We start from the raw sequence: 22,399 nt of genomic DNA on the forward strand, positions 1-22,399 counted from the left end.
GAGGTTTCTGATGAAGTGACTGCATTTTTAGGAATGCTGGTTCCATTTACAAAATGCCTGCTTGCATGTTGAATTATTAAAACAGATGTGGTGACTGTCTGGGCATTCTTTGCAAGGGATATCGGAAATTCTCAGAAAAGTCATAATTTTTAATGTGTTGTAATTCTTACATGTATAGGGAAACCCATATGACGCATGAATACATAGGTCACAAAACAAAAAAGGTAATGAACTTACTCTGTACAAGATATTGCCTTCATCCATTAACTTTTGCAGGAGAATGTTTAGGATGTCTGGTTTAGAAGTTGCCATTGCCCAAGCTGCATTTCCTGTAAGAAAAAAGTTCAATAAATGGGTTAAAAAAAAAAAAAAAGGTCTTACCCAGAAAATTGTATTTGCGTAACTGAAATAATCACTTTGAAGGGATGATGCTCAGGGAGCTACAGAGCTCAGGAAGCGGACTGTTTGAGATACAAGCCCTTGTTGGAAATTGGTTGTCTTAAAGTCAGCAGCTTCAAATACTGCAGCTGGTGCCTGCGATGTCGGCACTCGAAGCCGATCTGTCCCTCGGCTTCCGGGTGGAGGCTCCGCCATCTTTGGAAAGGGTATCCCACTGATCCCTGCTGTCTTCTGGGACCCGTGTGTCGGAGGAGGCACCGGACGTGGTGTAGATAGCCACGGGTGGCTCAGGTATCTATGCCCGGAAGTGGCAGCAAAATACCTGTATTAGACAGGTATCTGCTCCCCTTCTCCCTTAAAAGGTGCCAAATGCGACACCAGAGGGGGGATTTCAAAAAGCGGAAGTTCCATTTTTGGTATGGATGGTACTGCCACAGAGGTTTATTAAACTAAATGTAGCTCCCCTATCAGCAGTTCCATCTCTACGCCAGTCATTTTGTATATGTACTTGATTTCACATGGTCCCTTTTTCTCTCATGGGTTCGAATCAATGCTCTGAACAGCTTAGGCTGGCCATGCATTATACAATTTTCTCATTCAATTTCCTTTAGATTTACCTTCAACTATGTAGTGCAAGGGCCTACCTGATGGCCTACAAATTGAAAATGCTTAGGTTTGACTTCCTATTATATGGTTTTGGTAAATCGAAACCTGTATAATGTATGACTAGACTTACTCTAAATGCATCTCTTCCATACATCTGTAATCGGTGGCGCGGGCAGCAGTAGAGATGTGTATAGAATACCTTCTTTGCATGGGGCACATTTTTCACCATTCCTATTTTGGAGGCAGCATTGCTTTAAAACTATTGCTGAGATGTTTTATTTAAAGGGCCCCTATACAGCCAGATTTGAAGGATGGACAGATATTTATCAAAGCTGACATCAGAGAGTGACTTTGCTGCTATATACACACACACAATGCATTTTACATTGGTTTCTATACGATTGCGGTATCTATTTAAACTACACAAACAATAACAGTCCAAAGTCTGAGAGTAGCGAGGGTGACCTCAGTATTACTTTAGTAATAAATCAGGTGTCAGCACAGCGTTTGTCGCTTCCTTGAGTTCAGAGCGAGATTGAACAGATGTGTCTGACACAATAAGACAGCAGGACAGGAAAATGACATCAGCTTCCTCCAAGTGACACTTTGTGTCATTAAATGTGTCATTACAAATGGTGATCAGACAGCATGATTTCGCTGTACGAGGTCTGCAACCACATTTCTATATTTATATACAGCTGTACAATGGGTGACTAATATGTTTCTTTAGGTCGGAAGTTAGAACTTTTCAAACACACCTGACAAGCTGTTAAAACACAACTGAAACATATAGAGGACCTATTTCTTCTGATAAAAATATTTGTAAATGAATGAGTAAAGTCTTGGACACCCTCAGGCCTCTTTCACACCGGCGTTCCATTTTATTCATCCATTCTATCACATTGTTTTAGTAAATCGGATGAAAAACTGATTCGCACTCCAGTTTTTAAATTTGTTGTGTACGTCTGTTTTCTAATGAATCCCCCCTCCCCCCCAAGCAACGGTCTCCATGTTGATGGCCAGTATTTGTGGGGGTCTGCGGACAGGGGGATTATAGGAATCTGGAAGCCCCTCAGGTTGGGGGCTCCCAGGTCCCAGCCCATCCCCTATGACCTAGGTGAATGAGTAGGGCAGTGTTTCTAAACCTTTTTTTTCCCAGACAAGGCACCCTTTAAATTCTGGACAATCTCGAGGCACCCTCAAATTATAAAAAATCTTAAGGCATCCCATTCTAAAATTTAAAAATTTCTCTAATAGTTTTACATAATGCAAAACATTAATACACACAAGACACCCAACGTTATAGGGGATTTATTCTTCCAAAAGAGATACTAGTACTGACTAGTATTCCAGGGTTTCTCTTCTCCCTCAGTTTTTCTCTATCACTTAGTTAATGAGACCCCAAGCTGATGTAGAGAGGCATAGAGGACCAAACAAGGATGATATGCAGGCAACGGATATCCTCCTTATCAACTGATGATGCCATTGGTCATTAGAAGGTTGGCAGCTAGAAGGTTGTAAGGAGGCACAATGAAAACCTGTGGCTTTGCGTAACTAAAATGCAGGTTTCATCCACCGACTGGCTTGTATACAATTTTGGGGTACTTTTTAGGCATTTTGCCAAGGCATCCTGGTTAAAAAAGGCTGGAGTAAGGGTACTCCAGCCTTACTCAGTCACCAAAAAAAGGGTAAAAAGTAACTAAAAACACACCACCAGTTTTTTGACAAGTCTCATAAAAAATATTTTACAAAAATGTCCCCCAGTGTAGATCCATCGTCAATGCCAGAAGGGACGTCATAGAGTGGCCCTGCCCCTTAGTTATTTAGGAACTGTCAGACGGCAGGAGCCTTTGTCGGGTCCAAATCTTTCTTTTTTTTCAGGTTGGCGGTAGCGGTGGTCATCATGATTGATGGTGGGTCTACACCAGGGGACACTTTTTTTTTTTTAAATAAAGGACTTGTCAAAAACTGCCTCCCGTGTTTACACTACACTTTTTTGGAGTGAAAAAGTAGGGGTACTATGTTCATATGGGGGGGGGCTAGGTCTGGGGGGCCCACTGCATGCAGAACCCCACAACCCAGTGTTGTGGGGAAGAGTTTATTTTCTCCATTCAACCAGCAGGCTAAACTAAAAAAACAGACTTGATTTCCCCACCCACAGACTTGATGTGGATGGAGGAATCCTACCCACTGAGCTATTGTATTCTGAGAACAGAGAGACTACCCATCGTCAATTCTGAAGCTATAGCCTGCAGTGCTGATCAAGCAAAAAAAAAAAATCAAAAACAAAATTAAATAGGGTGGTTGTAAGGAGTTGATTGGCAGACAAACTTCTGCACAACCTCCCTGCCCATACATGGATTGAAATTTGGCTGCTCCCTCCTGAACCAGACACATTTCTATCCATGTGTGGCTGGCTTTAGCATCCATCAGGATATTAAACTAAATTGCATATAACATGGAATAAACTTAAACATTTCTTGCTTCTGTGCAACGCTGGTACAATCAGAAAAAAATTACCTAGTTTGGCTCCTTTTCTAAGCAGAGTCACAACTACGGCTGTATTTCGGCATCCTATGGCTCGATCAAGCGGACGCATCCCACTATAGTCAACATGTTCAATCATAGCACCATTATCGACCAGATACTGCACCTATACAGATGGGAAGATCATCAGAAAAAGACTTTAACATCACATACGATAATTAATGCCCTTCTAATGTATCTGGGCAGACAATATGTTCCTATAAAAAGGTAGATTATTTATTACAGGTACTTATATAGCGCCATCGATTTATACATATATTGAACATTCACATCAGTCCTTACCCTCAAGGAGCTTACAATCTAAGGTCCCCAACTTATTCATACATACACATAGTGGGGCCAATTAACCTACCAGGATGTCTTTGGAATGTGGAAGGAAACCCATACAGGGAGAGCATGCAAACTCCAGGCAGGTAATGCTGTGGTTGGGATTCGAACCGACAACCATAGTGCTGCTAGGCGGAAGTGCTAACCCATTAGCCACTGTGCTGTCCATATGGTATCATCTACAGGTAACTGGAGATCTGTGTAAACCTAGCCACACACACTACAGTCTGGTTGTTCAATCTCTCCGAAATTCCCCTTAGATTTACCAACTATTATAGTGCCAGAGCCTACATAAATAATTCATTCAAATATAACGGCCTACCTAAATAATCTACTTAATTAGGCAAACCTGGAGATTGGACAACCAGATTGTAAAGTGAGTTAGTATTCCCAATTTAGGATGATTATTAAAAATATTTCTTTTTTCAGGCTCATGAAAAACAGAGCAAACTTAAAATGTGAAAATATGTCCACACAGAAAAAAATTGAGTTAGTTGGACATTTAAGAATAGATACACAACTCTTGGTAGACTTTCACTAAAGTGTATGCAAAGCCAAGACGTCTTTTATTTCAATTTTGGATAGAATGTTGAAGTGTTAAGCCGTCTTACTAGGCCCTCTGGTTTTACTGCTGTCTGTGTCCCTGGTGGACAGATACAGTCTCTCGGTTTCTCCTGGTGACCTTAGTCTTCGTAAGAGAAACGGATGAAAAATCCAAATGTTTGAGTTGTCACAGGAATAGAAGGTACGAGGAAATCTTCCAATGGGGATACCAGTTATGGTGACAACTTTCTAAGAAGAGTATGCCCTTGCTTTGGAGAGATCTCCTCTGGCTGTGTCTCAGACAGAAAGGGAAACCTTCCTTACAAGACACAATAAAAACCTGACAGGATTGCCTAAAGCCTCATACACACAATCGGACTTCCATCTAAATTTTCTGTGATTTTGGTCCGAAGGGCCTTGGCCGTGAACTTTTTCTGCATATACGCGGCAGAACATTTTCAGCCAACATTCACCAAATCATGTGTTTTTTCAGCTCTTTACCGCCAACCTTTGGGCAACTTCTGCTATTGTTGTCTGATGTTTAGCATTGGTTCGGAGTATGCGTGTTTTTACTTTGGATTTTAGTCCCATGGACTTGTGTACACACGATCGGATGATCCTCCATCAAACATTTGTTGTCGGAAAGTTTGAGAGCAGGCACAACGAACATTTGTCTGTGGAAATTCCGACAACAATTGTCCGATGAAGCATACACACGGTCAGACTGTCTGATAAAACACGTCCATCAGACCGTTGTTGTCGAAAAGTCCAATCGCGTGTATGGGTCTTTAGACGTTTCCCCAAAAAAATGAAAAGTTTTGGGCTTTTTATGCGCTGTAAAAACTATACTACTCCATCGCTTGACCCAAGCTCGACCTTCATGGTTCCTGCACTCTGCGTTATGCCAGGGTCTACTAAAAAGTGGGTCATATGAGTTCTCTGCATCCAAAGCACGGTGCCCATACCGGAGGACAGTTTTGCTCTACATTCTGAATCACCTCGCTCCCTCCATCACCTGTCAATAAAATAAGGAACACATACATTCCCAGCTTTGAAGTCTGCTGCAGAAGAGGCCAGCAGCTGAGTCAACCAACCACCATCCACCCAAAGCTAAAATATAATTTTTGGTGGACTGACCCTTTAAGGCATAAAAGAAAAGCAGGAACAAAACAAGCAGAGTAACCCAAACTGATGTAAACAGCAATTTTCTCAAGACCTGCAGCTACTGGGTTCCTGGGATTTGTCCAACATGTCTGTTGCTGGCATCAAATGAAAGACTAAGACCAATATCCAGCAAAACATGCAGCAAGCGAAATATCTCTAGTCTAGATTTATGAAAAGCCGATGAAAATTCCACTTCTTATCACCTGTTCGTGCCAACAACAGTGAAGGAGGGCTTAACACGGTCCTGATTACTCGGAGCTTTGGATGTGTGATGTCAGCACAGGGAATGTGGTCTTCTGCATAGTATCTGCTGCTCCCCCATCACTGGCTAGCAAAGATAAACTTCCATGAAGAGAAGACTGTACTTATCCTGCTCTCTACAAACACACGGGATGGGGGAGGCCCCTTTCTAATGCACAGTGCGCATCTAGAATGCCATGTGACCCATTACAGCAGGAACATAGCGGCTGGCTGTACACTGTGTAAATAGAAGATTACATTGCTGGAAGGATGATTTATCAAGGGAACCTTTCTACATATATGCATCTCTTAAATATTTAGCAGGTCAACGTACAATTTCAGCATCTCCGTAGAAGGCAGCCAAGTCTAAAGGTGTGCGGCCATTTCTGTCCATCTGGTCAATACTGGAACCTCTTTCCACAAGGCACTGGACCACGGCTCTGTGGCCCTTGAGGCAGGCCCAGCTCAGGGCAGTTAACCCTTCCTTGTCCACTGCAGCAATGTCTGCGCCTAAGAAAGGAAAAACGAAAACAAATAAAAAAAAATTACATACATGATGTCGCATTTACGCTTAGGCCCCTTTCAGACGAGGCAGACTCAGTCAAGAGGATCCAACTGCCTAGCGGGGGATCTCTCCGCTGATCCCTACTGAGCAGGCAGATGACAGGTCCATGTCCCACTGTTCTCTATGGCAGTGTTTCTTAACTCCAGTACTCAAGACGCCCCAACAGGTTATGTTTTTTTAGGTTATCCATTATTTTACACAGGTGATTTGTTCAGTTTCACTGCCTTAGTAATCACCACAACTGTTTCATCTAAAGGTAATCCTGAAAACATGACCTGTTGGGGAACCTTGAAGACTGGAGTTGAGAAACACTGTTCTATGGGGCAACAGATGAAAACAGTCCACTGACACCTGCCGCTCCATAAAGAGCTATGAATGGACCCATCAGGTTCACCTGAAAATCTTGCAGGTGGACCCGATCGGTCCGTCAGTGTAAAAGGGACCTAACCGACAGCTCCACTGGTAGGGTTCTAGAAAAACTATGTTTTAAAGATTCATCCACGCTTTTTAAAGGAAACCTGTTGAAACATAGACATAAAGGCAATCTGGCATGAATTGTTGTCTCCTGCTACTAAAAATGTTTTTTTGTCTGGTCGCCATGCTGACCCCCTTGTTTCAGCACTTTAAGACACTAACCCAAGTCTGCAGATACTGTATGACTTTTCCTGATGTACAAAATTATTTCTGTTCAGTGCCTCAAATTATTGAGCATAGAAACCAGTCAACTTTCATTTTCAGCAGTAAGTCAGCAACGGCAGAACCCATTCTTTCCCATGAAAAATAATAATATTGTGGCATCAGATCCAAGCTGATTTCCCAAGAAGGTTTTTGCAAAAACTTGAGTAACACACAGAGAACATTCATTAATTTCCCTGTGTACTAAAGTTTTTGCAAGATTAAGGCCTTGTGCACACTGGGAAATGTCACTTTGAAAGTGGTTGAAGTAAAGCCTTAAGGTTTTTTTTACCTGAATGCATACAGGTAACAAAAAACTTTTACACCTGGGATCCCCAGCCTTCCTTATACTTACCTGAGCCCCATCACGATCCAGTGCTGTGCATGAGAGCAGCATTCCTCCTCCTCCTCTCCCCCAGCTCTGATTCCTATTGGGGCACTGCCTGAAGAGGAGGAGCTAGGGGTCACAGTGGGGGACCCGATGAGAATCAGGGCTCCTCTGTGTACAACCATTGCACAGAGCAGATAAGTATAACATGTTTAATATTTTAACCACTTAAGGATTGCCTCCTTACAATTTTGACACATTTTTGGGACCACTGTCATTTTCACAGCAAAAAATGCTATAAAAATGCATTGTTTACTGTGAAAATGACAATTGCAGTTTGGGAGTTAACCACTAGGGGGCGCTGAAGGGTTAAGTGTGACCTCATATGTGTTTCTAACTGTAGGGGGGCGGGGCTGGACGAGTGATGTCAATAATCGCCTTTCCCTATATCAGGGAACAGACGATCAATGACAGCGCCACTGTGAAGAACGGGGAAGGTGTGTTTACACACACACCTCTCCCCGTTCTTCAGCTCCGGGGACCGATCGCGGGACTCCGGCGGCGATCGGGTCCGCAGGTCCCGCGACCGCAGAGCTTCGGTATGTGATTGTGTCCAGCCGTGCCATTCTGCCGACGTATATTGGCGTTAGGCGGTCCTTAAGTGGGTAAGGGCGTTTGATGGTTTGTTTAGAGGCAGAAAAAAAACAGTGTCAGCGCGTTTAGGTGAACAAAAATCTCCCAATGTGCCTAAACACGTCTAAACTCGCTAGGTGGGTTTAGCGCTTAAGCGTTTATTCATTCCAAAGGCCAGCATAAATTAAAGTGTAATTAAAGGCAAAACTTTTTTTATTTTTTTTAGAGTGGAGAGGCATTAAAATGCCCGTCAGTTTTTATTGCAGTCTGTGCCCCGTTAAGGAGATTCACACTCTCTATTTGTTTTGTTTATCATTTTTAGTGAAAGTAACAAAAAAATCCCAAATTGTGGGTTGTCGCTAGAAACCTAGAGGGGAAATCTTTCAATGGGGACAATAGTTCTGGTGATCTGAGGGTCCCCAAGGGATTCCCTTAATTTGCAGGGATTTCCTCTCACTTCCTGTTTGGCTATGGGACAGGAAGTGAAGGGAAATTTCCCCAATGGGACACAGATGGCAAAAAATAAACCATTACTCCATCCAAAGTGAAAATTGTTTTGCCTATAGTTCTACTTGAACATGAAATGGTGGAGCATAAAACACACAATATTTGATATGATACTTTGTATCAATTTTGGAAAGTACTATCCGCAAATAATTTATAATTATCTATATATATATATATATATACACACACACACATACATAAACACAATGTATGTATGTATCTATAATATATATATATATATTTTTAAAAGAGGCCATTTTAACTTATTTAATAAATCCCATTGTTCCATTTGTCCCTGGAGCTTTTAAGTTCTACAGCCAATTAGAGATTTTATGGTACTGCGGTTCAGCTTTCCATTTGTATACTTCAGAGACAGTTTCTCACCCTCGGACAGAAGAAACTCCACGGTCCCACAATGGCCTTCACATGCCGCGACCATGAGGGGAGTCCGGCCTTGCTTGTCACTCAGATTTACATCACAGCCGTGCTGCATAAGAAGCCTGGCGACCTGCAGAGACAGAGAGATGGTAAGGCACAAAGCATGGAAGGCCGGAGGCAAAGGACGGGGACATCGCTCATACAGTTACCTGCTCCCTGCTCAGCATTGCGTGTCAGACACAACTAACCAAGGATGAGTTTCTATAGAAATAAATAGGTTTATGATGTATCTGATTCCCTGAGGTCCACCAGTCTTAGATACAGTGCTAAACACAGACCAACAGTGCCCAGGAGGATTACACGACTCAGCAATCAAATACCAAGGGCGTGAAATGAAAAGCAGAGATGTCATATTGACAAACAGGGACAATATACTGAAGGCTAGAAGCGGAAGAAAAATAAAATGTCTGCGTTTTGCTTATATAAACCGGATTCCAGCTGTCACCTCTCTGGTGTGGGCTGGATAATGAAGAGAATACCTGACTGGTCACCTTAAGAAACACTTTATAATGCTTTATGGCCCAGACACACGATCCGAATATCGGACGAAAACGATCGTCCGATGAAGAATCGTACGATTTTCGGATCGTGTGTACACTACTTTCGAGAGCCGATCACGACAGTTCATCCGATATTATTAGATCGGACATGCACGAAAATTTTCCTCGTACGATGTCAGATCGTACGATTTTCGTTTAGTCAATACAGTTGTCGTCCGAAAATACAATACAAATACATTACAACACATGACCGATTATTTTTCGTACGAGAATTTTCGTGACTTTAATAACCCATTTTATTTTACTTGCGACTATTAAGCGAAAAAAGTCGTACGATCCGTCGTACGATATTCGGATCGTGTGTACGGGCCATTAGACCTTTTTCACAATTGATCCGATTGGATCCACCTGTCAGTTATTCAGGCAGACCCGATTAGGTCCTCCATTCACTTTTATGGAGCAGCGGATGCAAACAAACTTGTGACCAAAAAAAAATGTAAGGGGATCCGTTCCCCTTCCATCTAGCAGATCAGATCAGAGGGCAGCCTGGTGTAAGCAGGCCGTTTACACCCACTCGCCCATGGAGCAGAGCAGGCTGTATCCATGTCTGACCTGGACCTATTATCCACCCATCTCTGCTGGGGGATCAGTAGACAGATGCCCTGCTGAGCAAAGAGAAATCAAGCAGAGACTGGCCCAGGTGATAGGGGGCCTTAAGATGCCTAGTAGGCCTAGAAAAATAAATATTGGCCCAATACCAGTCGTACACTTTTAAAAGTACCCTTCTGTAGGGGAAAACATTTGATTTATGGACCTTGTGGTTAAATCAAAAATATTTTACCTATGAAGTGCACTACTTGATAAGGATTATAAAATAGAAACAGCTACACCAAATTAAACTGCTGAGTATATCTCAAAAAACTTCCCAGCTGCTATCAAAAAAAGTGTACCCCTTTATAGAAAACCCTAAGATCAGATTAAAAGTGTAAACAAAGTGGATGGGGCACGAGTTGTTTAAAAACAAAAAAAAGTGGGGGTTAAAAAAGGGTAGGGTCTGCCACCGTTATTAAAAACATGGGTAGGGTCTATCAATATTGGAAATGTTGGTGTGCCTGTCACTATTAAAAATGTGGGTGGGGCTGTCACTACCGTATTAAAATTTAGAAATGTGGGCATGGCCTGTCACTTTGGAAATGTGGGCAGGACCAAACGTGTCACTGTGCAAATGTGGGCGTATAACCTTTCCCTTACTGTGAAAGGGCGCCCTGTGCGACAGGAAGTATGAGCCCTTTCACAGTAAGGGAATGGTTATACGCCCACATTTCCACAGTGACACGTTTGGTCCTGCCCAAACGTGTCACTGTGGACATCTGTTTTAGACGAAACATCTCGGGAGTGATTATTACAGGTGACGTTACTTCCGGTTTCAGCTTCCAGGTTTGTGGAACATACATCGGCTTCAAGGATAGCAGTGTGAAGCAGTGGCACCCCTCTACAGGAATAAGCTTTTCTCTCTTAGTGCCCAGAATATGTGGCGATGGATTACGTGAGTGCAATTGTTTCACATGTTTATTTTAATAAATATACCTTCTGATTTTACGTGATGAGGTCCTTTTTTTGTGATTTGTGTATCCTTACATGGTCACATCCCGACATTTATGGGAGGATTCAACTGAAGCAATGTATATGGACGTGTCACGCCTTAAAGAACTGACAGACCTTTTCTTTTACTACCTCCCAACTTTTTGCAATAGGAACAAGGGACACCTATTAGCAAAAGTACGTAGGCACAGAACACACCCCCTGCCATGCCCGTTTAATGGAGAATTATACAATAAATATATTAGTGAACCCACAAGTGCTATTTTTTAACCACTACTATTCCTTTATACTGGCTTTTGAAATTTACCAATGTTGAAATTTAGAAATAGGAAGAAAGGTTTAGTACTGGGAAACTATACAGATCAGACCAAAATGTGGGATAAATCCTCCTCATTTATCCCACATTTTGGTCTGATCTGTATAGTTTCCCAGTACTAAACCTTTCTTCCTATTTCTAAAGAGGGACTTTGTTCCAAATCAGGGACAGTGCCACAAAAGCAGGGACAGTTAGGAGCTATGCTACCCGATACAGCCTGTAGGGGCGCCCTAGGTCACTCTAATGGCAGTTGAATTGTGGTAAAACAAACACTAATTGTAACCTGGGGATAATGAATGCATGCTACAAGCAATAATCATAAATAAGCAATCTTTATACGTCATGTACATTCTGTGCTCTTTACAGTGCTGTTAATGGTTACTCAGAGCTGGCCGGGGGCCAAGTCGGCATCTCGAGCTATAAAAGCTGTAGGCGTTGTGTGGTGGCACTGTGTATTGTCCCTGGAGTCCTATGAAGTGTCATGAATAGCCGTCTCCACTAGAAGAGCAAAAATATAAAAAAGGAATAGATGGGGAACTCCACAGAGACACAAAGCGGCGGACAATCTCATTAGAATTTGTATGGCCGTGTCTTCCAGGGACAAAACCAGCACTGTCACAGCTCTCCTTTACTTAATATTATTTCCCCAGTTTTCAGGGAACTGGAATACATTAGTCCCAGCGCTGTGACAACACACTCTTGTTTGCAAACTGTGACTTCACTTTTTTCCTATGTATAAGCTTTAGAGGACATGCAGGTTACGCCGTGTCACGTGTGTAAGGGGGAAAACATCACGCAGGATTTGACGTCTACTATTTATCTGGGGCCTTCACCTACCAACATCAACACATTTCAAACTTTATTAAAACACATTTGTTGTTACAGTTTTACATATTCTTCTTATTAAATATTAATAAACCCAAAACTAAAAATGTAAATATATTGCAGCTTACCAATTAATAAATGTGGTGGCTGCATTATTTTTTTTAAAGGGGTTGTAAAGGTACATGTTTTTTCACCTTAATGCATCCTATGCATTAAGGTAAAAAAACACCTTGCAGTGTTCGCCGCCCCCCCGTTTTACTTACCTGAGCCCTAAATTACCATGGGTCTGTCCCCGCCGTCCTCCTCTGCTTGGAGTCCCGGCTTTGATTGGATAGATCGATAGCAGCGCAGTCATTGGCTCCCGCTGCTGTCAATCAAATCCAATGACGCAGGCTTTGGGGGGGGGCGAGGCCGCGTCATACACTCGGCAACTATGGACACCGAGTGTATGACACAGGAGCTCGCCCACAAGGTAAACCCCCTCAGGAGAGAGCTTCCAATAGGGGGTCATCTAATGCGGGGAGGAGCTGTGAGAGCCGCCGTGGGACCTCAGAACAGGTGGATCGGGGCCACTCCTGTGCAAAACAAACTGCACAGTGGAGGCAAATATGACATGTTTGTTATTTAAAAAAAAAAGAAGAAAAAAAAACGGGAACCTTTGGTGTCACTTTAAGACTTTTTCCCAGTTTTCACTTGGTGATCTGGCCAGTAACACTCCTCCTGTATTAGTGAAACGCAACTCTGAATGAAGAACAGGATGCACAGCAAACAGCATTGTCAGGCTGGGGAGAGGGGAGTGTTAATTATATAGCAAATTTAAAGCGGACCTTCAGTAATTTTTTTCATCTTTCCATCTATTAAATTTGATGCCCTTGTTTTAACTTTGGATAGTAAAAAAAATTTTTCTGCCAGTAAATACCTTATACAGCCCACTTTCTGTTTCTGGTCTGGTCATTAGCCTAGGATTATGACATCATGCACAGCGCTCTCTCTCACTCTAATGAGAGTTTGCCAATAAAGGAAAGGGAGGGGGGGATTGAGTCATAAGAGGGCCAATGAGAGGTGCAGAGCTGGAGGTGTGCCCCTGTGTGTCTGTGTAAATCCAGAAAGTGAACAGGCAGCAGCTTCAGCTGCCCACAGTTAGAATGGTTGCAGCCAGACTCAGTGGTGGCAGTTTATAGTCTTCTCATTTAGCAGTGGAACATTCTCTTTGAAAACAATAGTCTCTAAAGTATTCATCATTCAACATGCAGGTGGCCCTAAATATCCACTGAAATTACAGTAAAGTTCTGGAGTCACTGAGCCAAAGATTCCCAGCTTATTATGTTCAGGTGATTCTGCCAGTATATGAGCCACATGATGGGAATATTTGGGTTATCTCTATTAGCAAGAAAGAAAGGGAAGTCAGAAGAAAATGTAGGAACCCTCTCATGAGGACAATGTGGGTGATCCTTTGTGTTCTTCTGATACCATTATTACCCAACATGTGGCGATATTATGTAGTACACCATACATTGAAATATCATGACATGTCCTGCAGCAACCTTGTCTTCTGTATACAAAACGTTATCCGTAACATTGTTTGGCTAGGCAAAAAGGCCAAGACTGAACACTACATACCTGCCAGTGCCCTTGGCGCACTGCACAGAAGAGGGGCGATATTCCACGTCTATTAAGACGCGACAAGATGGTTCCATGATCCAAGAGTAGCTCACAGACCTCCAGCTTCCCCCTTCCTGCTGCTGCTGTGAGAGCTGGAAAAACAAATAATTATAAATACTTATACATCAATATCCAGTAAGTATACAACCAATTGGAATACACATGTAGCAATGATACATAAAGCATTCATTGTAGTAGCAGAAAAAAAATAAGTCATATAGATCCAGGTTCTCCTGAATTTTCGGTATTTTTTATACTTTCGGATGCCCAAAGGGTATATTATTGAGCCTCTGTGTGGTTTGTATAATGGGACTCAAGAGATGTCAGTCTTAATAAATTATGAAATGGAGATTGTGTTGGCTCTATGAAATATTTAATGTAGCAAAGCCCTTGTGCTAAAGAAAAGAGCATAATTTGTTCTGCTTAAAATGATTACAAATAGCAATGAATTAAACATGTTTTCTGCAAAGCTGTGATTTACTTCCAAAACACATACGAGGATGTGCCGAGAATTATGAGAGGAAAAAAACACTATGCTGAGAAAGGAGTACAAGTTACATTCACAATGGGGAAAAGGACATGTTCTAGCCCAAACTATATTCATAGCAATACATACCCCCTTATCAACCTCCAATTGGGAAACGAGTTTCCAAGAGTGGTGGTAAAAATTTGTTCTCAGTCTTCAGTGAGCAGAGGAGCCAGTGACTCAGTCTCTGCTCTGCCCCTCCAGCGCTCACTGGAGTGCCCGGCTGTGGAGGGGGCAGGCTTAGGTGCTCAGCAGCAAAGAGAGAGGCTGAGCCAGGTGCCGCTCCAGCATCTGGGTGGATCCCAACATTTAAAAGAGAAGTATGGCCAAAGCTTGTTTGGCTAGACTTCTCCTATGCATCACAGAAGTGCAGTTAGTTCTGCACTCCTGTGACTAAGGAGGAAAAGCCCACTGTCAACTGATGTCACAGAGCCAGTCCAGGCTCTGAAAAGACCTCAGCCATATGGTTCTACCCATTAGCCTAGACCGACTGCTGGTGCAGTCTACCAGCGAACCGCTGAGAGCCTGAGCCAGCCACTCCCGCCCCCTGCACAGCCCAGCACTCCAGTAAGCGCTAGAGGGGTAGAGAGCCGATGACTGATAGTCCCCAAACTCTCTGCAGGCTGAGGACCGAGAGGCGAGCGATCACTTAGGGGCGGCGGGAGACAGCTGCAGCTGGGATCAGTGCTGCAGCCATCTAGGTGAGTGTGACTTTTTCAGCGATTCCCAAACTTCTTTTTAAGTCTGGATCCATCCAGCGTCTGGAACTGCGTGGCATCAGCAAACAGCAGACTTTAGCCTGCTGAATCTGGGTCACAGGAGTGCAGAACTAAATGCACTCATGTGACCGACATGCAAATCAGGGCCAAAAAAGTTTTGGTCTTGCTTCTCCTTTAAACAAGGGGCAGAAGCATCAATTCAGCCCTGTACCTGCTTGCATATGTGCGTGGCAGCAGAGTCGTCACGGATTCCCTACTGCTCATACAGCCTGCCCCACTTGAGTCAAGTTATTCATTTTATTTCTATCCAAAGGTTGTTGGTGTATATTTAATGGGTATAACCTTAGCTTTTGGGGGTATAAGCAATTAGCAACTAAAACACACATTATAGTGAGCCTCCCCAGAATACTGTACCCTTTTTAGCGCCTTATTTCCCTTTCAATACTTTTATTGGAGATGATACAGCTGTGAGCTTTTGCTTTTTTCCAAAGACCTCGTTCAGTGTGGCCAAACATTTGCCTTGCACCGTTCTAAAGCAAACCATCACAAAAGCAGCGAGAAGCCATTTAGCTAGCATTTGGCTGAGTTACAAGATCATCCATTGTGCCAAGTACGAGTTCAGAATTTTATGGTGTCATTGCACAGCTTAATGAATGATACAGAGTGTTAGCCAAAGACAATCGTCTCGTTAATGTGTCTGACTTGAGATTATTTATATGTCCACAGATTAGCTTGTCCATACCATTCATGCTTCAAACAGCCCGGAAAAGAAGGAAATAATACAATAAAGGAATACTCCAGAACTTTCAGCATTTCATTTATTAACTTGGAAGGGGCAGTGGTGTGCAACAACCAATCAAAGATCGGCATGTACTGGGGTAAACAAAGTGTTATAAGCTAAAATGTAACTGGTTGATTTGAGCTGCTCCTGCTCAGAGTTAGGGACCTTATATTGTAAGCTCCTTTGAGGGCGGTAACTGATATGAATGTTATAAATATACACACACACGCCTACCTTTACATGCACAGTCTGTAGGGTTTAATATTGAGTTCACTCACCCTTTGCAGCTCTAACACCCAAAGGTGTTCTATCGGGTTGGGGTGCAGGCAAGTCAAGTTCCTCCACCCCAAACTCGCTTATCCATGCCTTTATGGCCCATCTTTGTGCACTGGTCCAAATCATTTGGTGGAGGGGGGATTATGATGTGGGGTTGTTTTTCAGGGGTTGGTTCCTTTGTTCCAGCAAAGGGAACTCTTAAGGCGTCAGCATACCAAGACATTTTAGACAATTTCATGCTCCCAACTCCGTAGAAACAGTTTAGTGATGGCCCCTTCCTGCTCCAACATGACTGTGCAACAGTGCACAAAGCAAGGTCCATAAAGACATGGATAGGCGAGTTTGGGGCGGGGTTCGTGACCTCAACGCGATAGAACACCTTTGGGATGAATTGGAGTAGAGACGGAGCCTGGCCTTCTCATCAAGTGCTTGACCTCACAAATGCGCTTCTGGAAGAATGGTCAAACCTTCCCATAGATACACTCCTAAATCTTGTGTACAGCTTTCGCAGTAGAGTTGAAGCTGTTATACCTGCACAGGGTGGGCCAACTCAATACTGAACCCTACAGACCAAGATGCCATTTAAGTTCATGTGCGTGTAAAAGCAAGTGTCCCAATACTTTTGACAATATAGTATATACAGTTAGGTCCATATATATTTGGACACGGGCACAATTTTCGTTTTTTTCAGGTATTTACCAAAACATATTCAAGCTATAGTTATATAATGGATATGGGCTGAAAATGCACACTCTTGAGTTTCATTTTCCTCCAAATTGGAGGAAGGGTTTACAAATTACAGCTCTTAATAGCCACCAACCCTTGTTCAAAAGACCAAAAGTAAATGGACAATTAAATCAAAAGTGGTTTCATGGCCAGGTTTGGGCTACTCCTTCAGTAATTCTTCATCAGTTTAGCCGGTAAAAGGTCTGGAGTTTTTCTAAGTGTGGTATTGGCATTTGGAATATATTGCAGTGAACCTACATAATGCGTTCCAAGGAGCTGCCCATGCAAGTGAAACAGGCCATTAATTGTAAGGCTTCAAAAACAAAACAAATCCATCAGAGATAGCAGCAGCATTAGGAGTGGCCAAATCAACAGTTTAATACATTCTGAGGAAAGAAGAACTCACTGGTGAGCTTAGCAGCATAAACAGGCCTGGACACCCACAGAAGACAACAGTGGTAGATGATCGTATGATCCTCTCTTTGGTAAAGAAAAACCCATTCACAACATCCAGACAAGTGGAGGACACTGTCCAGGAGGTGGGTGTATCATTGTCAAAGTCTACAATCAAGAGAAGACTTCACAGAAGGATGGTGTGTTGTAACACCTGTCAATGCACATTGTCATACGCTTTTTAGCAAAGGGTGGAGGAAGAAAGGTTTCACAAAGTTCTTTTGCCTATTATACAGGATCCTAAATCATGCCTTTTAGGTACTTTAGATGATATTCAGGCAGAAGAGGTCACCAAACAGGTCATAGCTCAGGCCTTGTTCCAGGCCAGAAAGATCTTCCTCAAGGTCCGTACACACCATCGGATATTTCCACAACAATTGTTTGATGGACGTGTTTTGTCAGATAATTCGACCGTCTGTATGCTCCATCGGACAATTCTGGTCGGAATTTCCGACAACAAATGTTGGTTGTGCATGCTCTCAAATTGTCTGACAACAAATGTGTTCCGTCGGATTATCCAATCGTGTATACGAAAATCTGTCGGACTGAAATCTTTAGTACAAAACATGCATGCTCCGAACCAATGCTAAACATCAGACAACAATAGCAGAAGTTGCCCAAAGGGTGGCGGTAAAGAGCTGAAAAAACACGAAGTTTGGCGTATGTTGGCTGAAAACGTTCTGCCGTCTGTATGCAGAACAAGTTCACAGACAACGCCCTTCGGACAAAAATCCATGGATTTGTCAGATGGAAGTCCCATCGCGTGTACGAGGCGTCAGGCATTGTAAATCTGTTGAACCTCCCTCTTGGAAAGAATGGGTTGCAGCAATGGGAAAACACTGGGACTCAAAATAAATATCAGGCAGTATGGTCAACTTTGGCTGGATACCCAGGGTTATCTCCGGTGGACTTAAAGCGGAGTTCCGGCCACAATTTCACTTTTTAAATATAAATACCCCTGTAATACACAAGCTTAAAGTATTCTAGTAAAGTTAGTCTGTAAACTAAGGTCCGTTTTGTTAGGTTGTTACAGCATTTAGACACTTTATAAAATAGAAATTGACTGGGGCCATCTTAAAGCGGTTCTCCACCCTAAAGTGGAGTCCCGCTGATCGGAACCCTCCCCCCCTCCGGTGTCACATTTGACACCTTTCAGGGGGGAGGGGGGTGCAGATACCTGTCTAAAGACAGGTATTTGCACCCACTTCCGGCCTGGCATTCACGGGCAAAAGACGGGCATTGCGTCACATCCCGTCGCCCCCCCGTTGTGTGCTGGGAACACTCGGCTCCCAGCACACAGCGGGAGCCAATCGGCGGGCCCGACTCGCGCATGCGCCGTAGGGAACCGGGCAGTGAAGCCGCAGTGCTTCACTTCCTGGTTCCCTCAGCGTGGATGGCGGGGGGAGCAGCAGAGAGACGAGCGATCGCTCGCCCTCTGCTGCGATCGGCGCTGGACTCCAGGACAGGTAAGTGTCCTAATATTAAAAGTCAGCAGCTGCAGTATTTGTAGCTGCTGGCTTTTAATATTATTTTCCCATGGCACATCCGCTTTAAGTGTGGGCATCATGAAGCCAGACTGTATGACTTCCTGGATTTCAGCCTTGCAGATCTCGCACATGCTCAGTGCTGCACAAGCAGTGTACTAGGTTTCAGATCAGGTTTCAGCACCTGTACTGTCCAAGTCGCATGATTCTTCGAGACTGGGGAGTGCACAGACTCCTGGAAAGTTACACCCACTACATTCCCAGGAGTCTGTGCGGTGTAGGTTAGGAAGCTTAAGCACCTAGGTGCAGGAAGAGGGAAGATTAACTATTCTGCCTAGCAACAACACTTTGAAGGCATCTAAAAAAATTTTTTTTTTTCTTAAAGGACTAATGACATTTTTTTAAAACTACTGATGTAATGTTATATTTATGGGTGGAACTCCACTTTAATTCTGAACAGAATTCTGTAACTGTAATGGTTTCATGCTTTAATCGATTCAATGTGGTGTGTTCATACTCTGATGTTAAAAATAAGATTGATGGGCTTACTATGTACAATTGAGACAGTATCGGTTTTGATACCAATGCCTTGATGTGTTTGTGGCAATTTCTCTGGATTGGTTAAATGATTTACATAACCTGTACTTGTTAATCTTTTCAATAAAGCATTTGTTGAGTTAAAAAAAAAAAAAAAAAATTTTTTTATAACATTCCATTCAGAAAAAATATGTGTGTTAAGGACACACACGCCAACGCATGTAAAATTGTATACCCACACACGCAAGTACATGTGAACACACAGTACATGCAAAACATGTGTCACTGGTTGTTCTATGGCTCCTAAAGTTGAGGACAGTGCATAGTTAGAGGACGACAGCTGGCAGCAACGCAAACCACGTGCATGTGAGTTTCAATAACATCGGCGCTCCAAAGGAAAAGGTTGTGTCTGCTCAGATTTACAGAGTACAGGAAGCAACAGTACAACAAGAGGGGGAGGCAATAAAGCAGAAGAATGTTCCTGATAATTATGGCCTGTTGTTTACCATGGATGATGGCGGCAGCCTGTGAGCTACACCCTCAATCCACTTTACCATATTCGGAAACTGGCTAAACCACAGTGTTCTAAAATAAACAGCATCATGGCAAAGCTATGCTCAGGAATTCCGGCTATTCTCGTGCTGAGAACTAGCTCTTATCTAAAGTCATCCCTCGTTCCAGACCTATTTCCACTAACTCTTACACTGCCAGTAAAAAACATATCATTGTAAGCAGAGTCCTCCCCGAGGCTGGACTCCTGGCCTGTACCTGGACTGCTCCACCCACTTATTCCCTTGAAATACTGTTTGGTCGTTGGCAACTGAGCATGTGCAGAACAGGGTGAGACTGTGCATTACTGAATATTAAACAGTATAAGCACTTATTTCTAATGTTTCACATAGCCATACCTGCAAAATGGGCCAGCCTGAACTGATCTAGCCAGACTTAATTTTCAAACTAAAGTTCCACTTTAAATCTTGCAGTGTTCTGTTCACATCTAAGGGTTCCCTTGCCCCCCCCCCCCCCAGCAGTCTCTAAACGGTGGCCTGTGAACCGAATGCATATTTTTGCCAGCCCTCGGGGCACCATTTCTCCCACTGACACCAACAGTGGGGAACCATTCCTCTCACTGACACCAGTGATGTGGGAACTTTTACTCCCACTGACACCAGTGATGGGGCACTATTCCTCCAACTGAAACCAGTGATGGGGCACTATGCCTCCCACTGACACAAGCAATGGAGCATTATTCCTCCCACAAATACCAATGATGGGGTACTATTCCTCCTTCTGACTACAGGCACTATGTAACTTTTTTACTCCCACTGACACTGGGGCATTTTTTACTTCCACTGGCCACTCTGGCCCCCCTAAAGTCTGAAGGACAGTAAACCGGTCCGTGGTTTAGAATGTTTGAAGACCTCTGCTCCAAAGCTCTCTGCAATATTGTACTGTGGGCCCAGGCTGATGAGGTGGCACACCTCCTATGACAACCAGGGTTTATAGAAATTGGGTTGAATGATAGTTTCTGAATATCTTTAACCACTTGAAGACTGCCCAACATGCAATTTCGTTGGCAGTTTCAAGTGGTATGCAGCTACAGGCATCATCCTGGTATTGTTTTCTTTAGGAAATTAGCCGCTGGATTGCTTTTACAGGCATCAGCTGGTGCCTCTCTGGGCTCTTCTGCCCCACTGGCGAGCATGGATTGAGGCCAGTGGTTTTGCCTACTTAACATAGAGCTGATCGTGGGCCAGATTGTCCCCAATCATCTCTATGGTATAGTAAGTCGGTGTTCTGTCAAATTAGCCAACTCATCAGAAACTCCAACCACATCACGTCAGATTTCTTTAAACCATCAGTAATTGCAGATTTTGACAAATTGCTGTTTGGACACAACACCGGCAACCGAATACAGTCCGGTACAAGAAGATTTAGCTGTTTTGACAACACAGGGGCTAACGAGGACAAAGTTGTCGCCGCCCATTTTGTTGGCTAGTATCGGTGCAGAACTGTATTCGGTTGCCGGTGTTGTGCCCAAACAGCAATTCGGCAAAATCTCCAATTACTGATAGTTTAAAGAAACCGGAAGTTAAGAAGTTGGAGTTTCTGACGAGTTGTATATCTTGACAGAACACCGGGAGCAACAAGAATTTTGTCACTTCTGGTTTCAACAGATGTAAACAGCGCCATTTTTAAAATCGGGAAAGCATCTGATTACACTGATCAGATGCTTTTGAAGGCAGAGGAGGCGTCTGAAATCGAATAGACCCCATATGTCGAGACAAAGATTAATTGTCACTGCTTATTATCACAAGGGATGTTTACATTGCTTGTGACAACAATAAAAGTGATAAAAATAAACATTTAAAGTGTGTGTCAACACATCGTCTTCCTGCAGGGATGTAGTCCCAAGGGAGGGTGCGAGCACGCTGACTAACTTCCAGCCAGAACGGTTCGCATGATGGGGGCAAGCTTACTGAGGAGGAATGGGAAGTGAGAAATTCAGACAAAAAAAAACCTTTAGAAGGGAAATCGAAGGAAAAGGTAAGTGAACCAACAATGCACTAGCTTAAAGGAACTTATTTAGAAAAAAAAACAAACCTTTACAACCCCTTTAAGTAAAGAGAAATCTCACCAAACAGGACACAAAGAACAGAAAAGAACTGGAGGAACTCGCAACGAGAAGACTTGATTGCTGCACGCTACCGCAGGGCATAGCAAGCATGTACCTCTGTGCATTGTCGTCCAATTTTGAATGGCACCCCAAAGGACTTAACCAGTGCACACTTGACACACCACAATGAACAATAACACACTACCATGCATTGTGGTGCACTGTGTTGGTTTAAGTCTAAAGGGGTAGCCATAGTCGCAGTGTTTAAGATCCCAGACAGTATTGTAGTTGCTCTTTCACTGAAAGGAAAATGTAAGCATTTCAACAACTCTATTTTCTTCCTTATGGACGAGAATAAAATAGAATTTAATCTGATCAGCTATACACTCTGCAAAATAAATGC

At 43.2% G+C, this 22,399-nt stretch overlaps 1 protein-coding gene across 2 annotated transcripts in view; it reads right to left on the minus strand.

Annotated features, from left to right (window-relative positions):
• The window catches only part of TANC1 (tetratricopeptide repeat, ankyrin repeat and coiled-coil containing 1), a 330,651-nt gene that overhangs the window by 6,284 nt on the left and 301,968 nt on the right, over positions 1-22,399 (minus strand). For both annotated transcript variants that reach the window (XM_040357904.1, XM_040357906.1), the window contains 5 exons: positions 13,836-13,969; positions 8,919-9,042; positions 6,161-6,336; positions 3,526-3,658; positions 238-329 (listed from right to left, as the gene is read on the minus strand). In XM_040357904.1, coding sequence (XP_040213838.1) covers positions 238-329; positions 3,526-3,658; positions 6,161-6,336; positions 8,919-9,042; positions 13,836-13,969 — 659 coding nt within the window. The remainder of the gene's footprint in view (positions 1-237; positions 330-3,525; positions 3,659-6,160; positions 6,337-8,918; positions 9,043-13,835; positions 13,970-22,399) is intronic.

Source organism: Rana temporaria, chromosome 6 (genome assembly GCF_905171775.1).
Source record: "Rana temporaria chromosome 6, aRanTem1.1, whole genome shotgun sequence".
Taxonomy (NCBI): Eukaryota; Metazoa; Chordata; class Amphibia; order Anura; family Ranidae; genus Rana; species Rana temporaria.